A 12,023-nucleotide genomic window follows, 5' to 3' on the forward strand; every position below is an offset into this window, starting at 1 on the left:
AGTGTCTTATGTATTCTCGCCTAATACAGTATCATAAATAAAAAAATATTATTTTCAGTTTGATGTTCGATCACAGACCGCGTTCATGGCGTGAACTGCCACTGAGGCTGGCTGACTTCGGAGTGCTCCATCGTAACGAGCTCTCTGGTGCTTTGACCGGCCTGACAAGGGTGCGAAGGTTCCAACAGGATGACGCGCATATCTTCTGCACCGTCGGACAAGTAAACGAATTTCTCTGTTTTAAATATTAGGCTAGTCGCACACCAGTTAGTCAAGACAAGACAAGTCATGATCGGACAAGTTTAGTCACAATACTTCACATAGTTGCTTATGACGCAACTCACACTGATTAGTCATTGCAATTATACATGTCTTCATAAGCAACTATTTCAATGACGCAAAATCAGTTCATATCAATTTCACCAACAAGAGGGCTCAACCCATACCAATAACCATTAACAATCAAATAGTTCCATTTTCCAATGATGCCAGGTACCTAGGTATGACTTTAGATGCAAAGCTTCGCTGGAAGGTCCATGTTAAGAAGAAGAGAGAAGAGCTGGGAATAAAATACAAGAGACTCTGGTGGCTGATTGGAAGGAACTCCATCCTGTCAATTCCAAACAAAGTACTCCTGTATAAGCAGATTCTAAAGCCAGTATGGACGTATGATATACAACTTTGGGGGTGTACCAAAGACAGTAACATCAAAGTCATACAACGCTTCCAAAACAAGGTGCTGAGAAACATTGCTGATGCTCCTTGGTACGTCAGAAACAGCGACCTTCACAGAGACCTGCGAGTCGACCTGGTTTGCAGCGAAATCCAGAGGCATGCAGAGAAACACGAGGCTCGACTCCACCAACACGACAACATTAAAGCAATCCAGCTGCTGGAAAATGAAGGATTGGTGAGGAGGCTGAAAAGGAAGAAGCCATTTGAACTGGTCTAGTGCTGATTCAAGTGTCTTGTGTCCAGTGAAAAGCAGAGCAGTGGAAATGAGTGAAACCCACCTGTACAGTAGTACAGTCATAAGTAGTGTACTAATAATATTAGAATTTGAATAGGAGACCCTATGGAGGATTCTCTTGTATGAAGTATTTATTAGTATTATAGGACAGAAAAAAGTTGCTCATTAGTCCCTAAGTCCCTAGACTAGATAGCAATGTATCGTTGAATATATAAAAAAAATAATAATAATAAGCAACTATGTGAAGTATTGTGACTAAACTTGTCCGATCATGTCTTGTCTTGACTAACCGGTGTACGCCCCAGCCTTATACTTGATAATATATTGAAAGGATTTAGGGAAGGTATAGGTAATTTTTAAAATAATATGATTAACGATAAATATGGTGTAAATCATCACATGCAATTATCAAATGAAATGGGAAAGTAGACAATTTCTCACGATATTTTTTTTGTTCTAGCTTGTAGGGCATGATTGAATTTTGGAAGTGAGTAGGCCAATACATAAATAATCATCATTGAAAATTCTACTGAGTCACTGTCGATGTTGTAAGAACCGTTCCATAATGAAATAAAAACACACATACAGTTTTATTTGTACAGGACCATGGTTTCGTGACCACACACGTCACATTCTCAAGCTGACTAAAGTTACCAAATAAAACTGTAGAATTTGACGATATATGTGTGTTTTTATTTCATTAATCATCATTGAATTAAAAACCCAAGTAAATGCTCTAAAAACCACAAAACTTCTGCTACTGCAATCTGCAAATATCAATCCCAGTGTGTGCAGCTACAAGAAAATACGATATCAGCTACTATTCAAAAATGATTTGCCATTTACAGCATTTAACTTGAGATATCAGTTGAATAATAATTATTTATTGATTAGCATTTGAGCATATTCAATTACTCATTAGTTTCCATCTGTATACATGAATTCTTCCATACTTATTTTCAGAGTGCTGTTTTTATATTGAAATGTAGAAACCATTTTTTTGAATCAATCAGTATTCAACTCCAATCCATAGTTTTGATTGCTGTCTCTCTTACAGATCGGTCAAGAAATTACTGGTGCCTTGGACTTCCTGAGGAGTGTCTATTCAGTTTTCGGTTTCTCATTTAAACTGTGTCTTTCGACTCGACCTGACAAATACATGGGGAAAATTGAAGATTGGAATGAGGCTGAAAAGGTAACTATTATTACTATAACTATTTATTAGAATAACTATTTTATTGAAGCTTACCTTCATAATATTTTATCAGTAGTTCATCAAGTAGTATCAGTTGTATAGATGAAGTTACTTATTTTTGTAGCCTGTAAGCTCGTCTTATGTTTTTATTCACTGCACTTGTTCCTGCCATTGTAAATTTTAAATCTCTTCATTCTTTTTTATCGAATAGTTTAATCTTATTCGACTTGAAAAATATTATTCTCCAATTCCACTTTAGTCGTCGATTCCTGCTATGTCATCAATAAAACGTTCAAAATATTTCAACAATGCATCAGATTAGCCTATGAGGCCGGCCACTAACGACAGTACAAGGTGCGTGCAACGTGCATATCTTCGAACGAAAAAACGCGAAAGGCTTAAAATGGAAAACTGTTGTTTGATAGCAGCTTCTAACATAAAATAAACCAATTATTATAAAAAAATACAAATGAGGCCGTGTACCGAAAAAGGGCACATGGAGCAAAATTGTGTTTTGAGAAAATCGAATTTAAGTTTTTAGTTTGGATAGAACAATGTATTCTATAATAGAATTAAACATTCTGTTAGTACCAAATCAAAACTCATTATATTGATATCATGTTGATCAAGAATGATACATGATTATATTTCTAATTTATTCCAAAAAATATGTTTGAAAAGTTGCTTGTGTGTGCCCTTTTCCCAAAGACAAATTTATTCTGTACAAATTTGAGTTTGATCAACTAGAAAACATGCTATTCAATGCTAAATGCTATATTTCTCTTCAATTAAAAAGTCATATATACATATTTAAAATGTTTTCAAATCATTTTATCAAAATATATGTTGAAAAAAATCAATATTGAAATATGCATATAGCAGGTTGCATAGGTTTCAATCATTCTGTACTTAAATAGTTCTCAATCCAGTCTTTGTTTTCATTATTGAGGAATCTAAACTTCTTGTTTTATCTTTGTAATAGCCTAACATATTTCATGATACTGAACTTGGTTGACTCTGATGAAGGTTTTGACAGAAACATAGGGAGCAATAATCTCACTGACCACCAAATCCCTCCTTGACACAGCTGTTTATAAACAGTTGTACCAACATCAGTTTACAAAGATTTTTGTTTGAGATTTTCAGGTTATATGCAGATTAAGATGGCCGATCTAATAAAGCAATCTCCGGAAAAAGGGCATATAGTTAGTTCTATGTGCCCTTTTCCCGTATACCGCCTCAAATTATAATCATTTGAAATGAATTTATCTTCATCATCATCATCCGTGGCGCTACAACGCACCAGAGGTCTTGGCCTCCTCCAGTATTCGCCTCCATTCGTCTCTGTCCTCCGCCCTCGCTTTCCAACCTCTGGCTCCAATCACTTGTGCGTCCTTGTCAACACCGTCCATCCAGCGCAGACTCGGCCTTCCTGGTCTTCGTCTCCCTTCCATCCTTTACAGCATGAGTCTTCTTGGTGGTTATGTCTCATCTTCCCGAATAAGGTGGCCAGCCCATCGCAGTCTACCAATTTTGATCATTTTAACCACATCAGGTTCACGATATACTTGGTAGAGCTCCTCATTCTTCCTCCTCCGCCAGGTCTCATCCACTTTTATTCCACCACAGATGCTTCGCAGTACCCTCCTCTCAAAAACTTTGAGTTGGCTCTCGTCTTTTTTGGACAGTGTCCATGTTTCACTGCCATACATGAGTACTGGCAGGATTAGAGAGCGATATATTTTAAACTTTGTAGCTCTGCTTAGCACTTTGTTTTTATATACTTGGAGAGACCATAGAAGCATCTGCTGGACAGAAGAATTCTCCTTTCCACCTCATTTGTTGTTTCGTTTTTACCATCAACGAGGGAGCCCAGGTATACAAAATCATCTTTAACCTCAAAACAGTTATCATCCATCTGATGAAGCCTCTCCCCGATGTTGTGGTTCGTTGATGTGACCATTACCTTTGTTTTGTTTTCATTTATGTGGAGGCCCATTTGCAATGCTGCATTTTTAATATTTTTAAAGGCTTCCTTCATATCATTCACCAATCTTCCAATGATATCAATAAATGAATTTATCTTCAGTGAAGAAAAACTCTATAACAAAAAATCTAAGATACAAAAACCTAACCTCGAAATATCTTGTTCGAAGCCTTTCGTCGATGACACACAATTGTTTGTCGTATATGTTTGTTCACACAAAACATGGCCTGTCGTTAGAAACTGGCCTCAGACAATACCACAAGCCCATATGAGGATCCTCCTTCAAACTGTTTATGTATATCTGTTGTACTCTGTATACAAAAAAGAAAAGAATACAATTTCAATATATGCTTAATTTATGCTCACCGTATCTCGATATAATGTAAGTTTCCTAAGCTTGGTATTTAGTTTAAATTGTTGTCTCTTTTGGTATTGTTTTTAGCAATTGGCGAACAGTCTGGATAAGTTTGGAGAGCCGTGGAGTGAGAATCCAGGTGATGGCGCTTTCTATGGGCCAAAAATCGACATCACCATCATGGACGCCCTGAGACGCAACCACCAGTGCGCCACCATACAATTGGACTTCCAGCTGCCCACTCGCTTCAACTTGTCCTACATCGGGTCAGCTCATTTACTTATTTGATACAAACATTTTTTAGACAAACATTATATTATACAAACATTTTTCTGACAATCATTATTTGATACAAACCTTTTTTAGACAAACATTTGATACAAACATTTTTTGATACAAAGGCTTACAGATAAATTTCTATTGAAAAATACTCGATCGCGAGTGCATCCTAAACTGAAAGATAAACATCGACCTGACAGTTCTGCTCGTAACCCAAGGGCCAAGCCACACAAAGCGTTTTTTCAGGTGTTTCAATCATAATTCGCTCATGGAATACTTGTAATCGATGATTCGAGGTTATTGATCAGGGTGTAACCCGTTCGTTCGTTCGTTTCAGTGTCCAGGTCAGACCACTTATTATTTAAACCATAACATAAATTCAACAAAGCATTAACAATATCAATAAAGTGAGTAGAAAAATTTATAAACCAGTCTATATACTGGATTTCCAGTGTGTAGCCACCTTTACGGCTTTGTCATTGGCTGTTATCAAATCATGAGGAGTGCATGTCACTTAAAGTATCCCGCAGACCATTAAATGCTCCGGATCCTGTCTCACTCCACACTCACATAGGGCGTTCCCGCCAGGAAGTATTCCCCATTTCAACATATTGGTCTTACATCTGGGTACTCCGGTTCTCATTCTATTGAGAGTCCTCCAAATCGTGTAGTCCAGATTATGTCCAGCGCTTATTCTTTCATATGGCGCTATTTGATATTGATGGTTCAGCACATTTCTCCATCTGTTTAAGCGGTGTAACCCGTAATCAAATCAAATCAATTTTTTGCCACAGACAAACACTTTACAATTTGTATCGGCCACGTCAATATTACAAACTATATTAGATATCATACAACAAAATAACAATTACATAAAAATCTAGATAGACTCCATGTTAACATTGAAATATTCATCCACACTGTAAAAACAATTCTTTATAAAAAAATTATGGATTCTTAGTTTAAATGAATGCCCTTATGTAAAAGAAGGGTATACTAATACTAGCAATAAATTCGTTGTAATTATTATTATTATTATTTTGTTCATAATTGAAACTGCTATATTTCATTAATAAGTTTGTTCATTTTTTTCTTTAATGTCCAAAAGGGCCTAATTATTATCTTTCAATATTACAATAGGTTCAATGATGTAGAAACAATTTTATCCTGCCTGTGGTATGATAAACTATTTTTATAAACCTATTATCTTCATAACTGGCATTATTGCTGTTTGTGTATCCTCACATGGATTTATGTGATGAATCTATGTGTGAAATTAATGAAATATGTGATGAAATTATGTGTGAACAATCTAAAGACTAGTGAATTCCTATTGCTTTCTGGAGGCCCATGCGGTTGTCCGTTTGTATGTTCTACGATAGCTTTTGATTGCAATCATAAATCAACTTCAAATTTTTGATTCAACTTCAATATTGAACAATTCTTTGATTATCAAAAAAAAAAAAAAAATCCCTGAGCGTCAAACCTCGAACATTTGGTGGTAAATTGTTATAAAACTTTATTGAAAAGGCCTTAAAACTCATATGGCTGGATTTGTAGGAGCAATACACATTCCTTAGATTTGATTTATTCCTTGTCTTATAAGAATGAAAATGTTGTCATGAGTTGAGAATGAATGTAGATTTTACTTTACAAAAAGCAGACAATTAAACGTAAAAAAACAAGGTAAGCTCATGTCACTCCACAACAGTCTGTGAATAGCAAAAGTAGGTCTATCCTCTAGTCTAGGATGAGTGTTTTATCAAAGTTCTATGCTGAAAATTGAAAGTGCACTCCTATCGACTCTACCTAAGATCTACGAGAATTTTCAGTAAAAAGTTAATAATTGAGACAATAGAAAAGTTTACATCATTTTGTCGAAATTACATTGATAATCTTCATTGAAAGTTTTAATATCCTTTTGAAAGATATAGACTTATCTTGTTTCCAGAAATACAATCATCATTATTATTTACAAAAATATCGGAAACAAGATGAAGTAACAACCGAAACCGGTCTTTCTAAAGCTGAGTTTACACCAAATTTAATAACAAAATGTTACTAACTTAATCCTTATAGATTCTATTAGATTGAACATAACTTATCATACATATGATGAACATATGAGTTTGTCAAGTTCCGTTCAATCTAATAGAATCTATAAGGATTAAGTTATTAACATTTTGTTAATAACTTTGGTGTAAACCCAGCTTATGTATCAATAAATCTGTAGTTTTTGGCAATTTCTTATTATCTTTATTTAATATCAACTTCTCATCTACACAAAAAGTTGGAATTAAATTAAATTTTCTCGGTAACATTTAAATTCTGATATGTGGTACTTCATATCTCAGCCAAAAACATTATGTTCATATCATAATTTAAATGCTACCAAGAAACTTTAATTTCATTCTCACTTTTTGTGTAGTTGAGAAGTTGATATTGTGGTAATTATTCATATTAAATGAAAAAATTCAAAGAAATTGTAAAAAATACAGATTTATTGATATTAGAAAGACCGGTTTCGGTTGTTACACCATTGTCAATCTCTGATAAACTGTTAAACTGATGAAATGTACCATTGTCAATCTCTGATAAACTGTTAAACTGATGAAATGTACCATTGTCAATCTCTGATAAACTGTTAAACTGATGAAATGTTCATCAGAGATTGACAATGGTGTAACAACCGAAACCGGTCTTTCTAAGTATCAATAAATCTGTGATTTTTGACAATTTCTTAGTATTTTTATTTAATTCTATCTTATCCAACTATCAAAAATAATTATTTGTATTATTTGTTCACAGCGAAACTGGTGATAAAATCCAGCCGGTGATTATCCATCGTGCCATCCTTGGTTCAGTGGAAAGAATGATCGCCATTCTTACAGAATCGTACGCCGGAAAATGGCCGTTCTGGTTGTCTCCCCGTCAATGTATGGTCATACCTGTAGCTGAGCCTTTCAACGAGTATGCTCACAAGGTACTCAATATTACAAATATCATACTATACTATTTGTTATTTTAAAAAATAAATTTGGAATTCTATTTATTGTCAACCGCACGAAAATAGTCCGATGGAAATCGGAACGGCTGAGTTCCTCCTCGACCCCCCGCACCCATTTATCTTGCAACGTTTAACCACAGAATACAGCATTGTGTTTCCATCGGACTATCTTCTATCTCGGACTATAGTAATTTTGAATTGAATACGTACCATATATGACTTATTCAATTGATTTTATTTGGATATATTATCTTTGCTGCCTGTAAATTTCTTCTTCATTGAGTCAAGATATCAATTGTGTTTCAATCACTAGGGCCAGGTTTTCTAGGATACTTATTAAATCTAATGGACTATTAACCCTATAGATTTGATGGACCATTAGATTTAATAAGTTAGTTTTCTTTAAACCGGGCCATACTCAAGCACAAAAACAATTAGTGTTCAGCTTATACAGGGTGATTCTTAATTATGGTAAAATAATTTAATACGTGATAGTAGAGGTAAAAATAAGAGAACAGTTCTTATAAACATATATCCATAAACGCTTCATTAGCGAGCTATACAGGGTGAAAGATTTCGCCCGGAATTCAGTTCCTCTGGTGAAATACACCGATGTTGAATTGTTTGGGGACTAGTTTCTGAAAAACTTATGGTGGATTCATATGGAAAAATATCTGAAAAATTGAATAAAACTAGTCTGGAAGCTGTAGTGTGACTAGTTTTTTTAGAAAAAAGTTGAAATATGCAAAAAATCTAAGTAGAAAAACACAGACTTCTACGTTTGATGCCCAATAACTTTCTTTAATGACCAGTAAACAAATAATTTTTTGCAATAAAAATTGTAGAGAATTTAATTCTGAAAAGAATTATGTGAGCTGTGTAAACTAAATTTGATTAAACGTTGAATAAAATGTATTCTTATGTAGTACGTTACACCACAAAAATTTGCTGTTTTATGAGAAGAGAACTAATAACTCATAGGCTGTAGCTGATTGCAAATGAAATATTCGGTTTTTTATGAAAAGTTTTATTTTTATATGAAAGTAACATATCTAAATTACATTAAACTTATACCAAAATCCAGCATAAGTTTTTCAAAACTAGTCCCCAAACAATTCAGCAACGGTGTATTTCACCAGAGGAACTGAATTGCGGGCGAAATCTTTCACCCTGTATAGCTCGCTAATGAAGCGTTTATGGATATATGTTTATAAGAACTTTTCTCTTATTTTTACCTCTACTATCACGTATTAAATTATTTTACCATAATTAAGAATCACTTTGTATATGCATTCAGCTTATGTTTCTTATCACAAAGGAAAATAGTCTTGGAAGTGCAAATAAGAAATGCATAGGCAGTGCAATAATTTTAACGTTCGAGGAGCTCACCGTTGAATCATAATCAACAGTTGTACAATAATCAAACGTTGACTCAAAATACTTAGTTTTGAATATTTTGAATTGCAGGTGAAAGATGAAGTCTACGAAGCTGGATTTGTCTGCGAAGTTGATGTTGATCAAGGGGACACCATGAACAAGAAGATTCGAAATGCCCAGCTTGCTCAATACAACTACATCCTGGGTATGTTTCTAGTTTGGCCTATAATAATTCATAGTTAATTTATTGATTCAAGATACACAATAATTATTAATTAAAATAATTGGGGGAAGACAAACAGGCATGATCTGTAATATAACTGTATTTTATAAAATACAGTTACTATGATATAATTTCTCTAAAATGGCTCCAACGATTTTGATCAAATTTATACTCAAAATAGTCATCGATAAGCTCTATCAACTGCCACAAGTCCCATATCTGTAAAAATTTCGGGAGCTCCGCCCCATCAATGCAAATTTCGATTTTAGATTCCCAATTATCAGGCTTCAGATACAATTTAAACAAAAAAAAAATCAAGTGGAGTAGATTGAGCATGAAAATTTCTACAATTAATGTTCAGTAACATTTTCACCTAAAATTGAAAATAAGCTTTAAATTCGAGAAAATGTGATTATTCAATTGCAAATTATTGTTGATTCTATGAAGAATATTGTTGAATCATTCACTATGAAGAGATAGCAGACATCATGTGTGTCTCCAGCGTTATTGCCCTGTCACCAGCTGGCTCAAATCTTTAAATAGTAGACTTGAGATGCGCGGGAACACTAGCGTCAGGTGATCAACTTTCATAATGGCAAGGAAAGTTGTGTGAGTGCGCCACACCAGATTTTTAACTTTTAAGAAAGTTTTTATATCCTTAAGTTTTAATATAGACTTATCTTGTTTCCAAAAATACAATCATTATTATTTCCAAAAATATCGGAATCAAGATATGTGGTGGTTCAGATCTCAGGCAAAGAGTAAGAGATCTCAGACTAAAAACATTATGTTCATATTACAATTTAAATGTTACCGAGAAACTTTAATTTAATTCTAACTTATCCAACTATCGAAAATAATTATTTGTGTTATTTGTTCACAGCGAGACTGGGGATAAAATCCAGCCGGTGATCATCCATCGTGCCATCCTCGGTTCAGTGGAAAGAATGATCGCCATTCTTACAGAATCCTACGCCGGAAAATGGCCATTCTGGTTGTCTCCCCGCCAATGTATGGTCATTCCTGTAGCAGAGCCTTTCAACGAGTATGCCCACAAGGTAATCCATCACATATCATGATGATCTATCTATAATTATTATAATAAAGGAAAGAATTGGCTTATTATAGATGTACGGTATAGGAAACTCACGATGACGCATCATCACGTCTAACTACTCATTAACAACTGATTAACTTGAAATTTTGCATTAATAGATTCTTGATTTACCGAGGATGGTTAGGCTATAGGCCTATTTTAAATTCTTCAAGATTTCAGTAGGTCAAGTTCTCAGTTTGTCAAGTTTTTAATTAGACCCTTGCGGAGCGCGGGTTACCTGCTAGTCACACTATAATCACATATTATAAATTATGCTTCCGAAATAGACCGACAATCTTTACATGCAAATACATTGATGTTGTGCTTGGGTGAATAAATGAAACTCAGTTGATATCTTGACTAAAGGAAGAAGCAAGTATGGACACCAAAAATATTCTTTATTCATGCAAATTTCTTGAATTCAATTGAATAAGTCGTATACATATTCTTTCCAAAACTATAAGTACATACATTTGAAATTTATTTATAAAAATTCTAAAGAGTGTTTCTAAAATAGTCCGATAGACTTCTTGGGTGGTTTCCTTCAATCAAAATTAAGAAGATAGGTTCCAGTTTGCATGAACATTTTGAAAAAAAATGTATGGATAAAAAATATTTTGGCTGTCTTCATTGAGTCAATGCTCATATTCATTCACTCAAGCACAAAATCAATGGATGCTCAGCTTGTATATTATGCTTCTCGCAAAGGTTAAAAAATGAGTTGGAGAATTGAAAATGAGATATGCATACACACTTCACTGGGCAGTGCAATAATTTGAACGTTCCTTACGTCGAGGAGCATTCAACAGATTGAAGAAGATCTTACAAGAAATTACCATTTACTTGGAATTGCCTTTATCTGGAAGAAAAATTATCAAAAAAATTGTATCGTTTCTTTCTTCCTATGAATTTAGTGATGTACTCAACTTAGTGATTTCACAACTCGTCAAAATCAGAGGGTGTCATTTGATATTGTATATTTAATTATATTATAATTGAGAGACATTGCGAGATACCGCAGATGATGTATTTGTGGTTACAGATTCTAATTGAATTACATCAATATTTTCACTTTTTAGAGTAAAATTTTGACACATAAATTTCCTTACAAACAGTTCTCTATGCAGGTTCATGGCGGCTCACTTTTGTTCTCGCACAATGATCAAATAATGTTGATTGGAAATTAATAATCTGGAATATTTTGAATTTCAGGTGAAAGATGAAGTTTACGAAGCGGGATTTGTCTGCGAAGTTGATGTTGATCAAGGAGACACCATGAACAAAAAGATTCGAAATGCCCAGCTTGCTCAATACAACTACATCCTTGGTATGTTTCCACTTTGGCCTATAATCATTCATAATTATTTCTAAAATACAGTTACTATGATATCATATCTTCAATTAGGTAGTAATTTCAAGTCATTCGTTCATCTGAATTAGAGAGGTGAAGTGAAAACTGTGGTAATATGATTATAATACTATGAAGCATAGGAAATATGCATGTCCCATGAGTTGAAATTATTATAGGGAGCGG

At 34.2% G+C, this 12,023-nt stretch overlaps 1 protein-coding gene across 8 annotated transcripts in view; it reads left to right on the forward strand.

Moving 5' to 3' along the window:
* Nucleotides 1–12,023, forward strand: part of LOC111045669 (threonine--tRNA ligase 1, cytoplasmic) — a 35,506-nt gene that overhangs the window by 22,233 nt on the left and 1,250 nt on the right. For 4 of the 8 annotated variants that reach the window (XM_039422077.1, XM_039422075.1, XM_039422071.1 and 1 more), the window contains 5 exons: nucleotides 59–221; nucleotides 2,028–2,165; nucleotides 4,595–4,773; nucleotides 10,277–10,451; nucleotides 11,702–11,816. In XM_039422077.1, coding sequence (XP_039278011.1) covers nucleotides 59–221; nucleotides 2,028–2,165; nucleotides 4,595–4,773; nucleotides 10,277–10,451; nucleotides 11,702–11,816 — 770 coding nt within the window. Of the gene's footprint in view, nucleotides 1–58; nucleotides 222–2,027; nucleotides 2,166–4,594; nucleotides 4,774–7,594; nucleotides 7,770–9,260; nucleotides 9,376–10,276; nucleotides 10,452–11,701; nucleotides 11,817–12,023 lie in introns of all 8 variants that reach the window. The other 4 variants (XM_039422078.1, XM_039422076.1, XM_039422073.1 and 1 more) reach the window with 1 other exon arrangement.

This window comes from Nilaparvata lugens, chromosome 2 (genome assembly GCF_014356525.2).
Source record: "Nilaparvata lugens isolate BPH chromosome 2, ASM1435652v1, whole genome shotgun sequence".
NCBI lineage: Eukaryota > Metazoa > Arthropoda > Insecta > Hemiptera > Delphacidae > Nilaparvata > Nilaparvata lugens.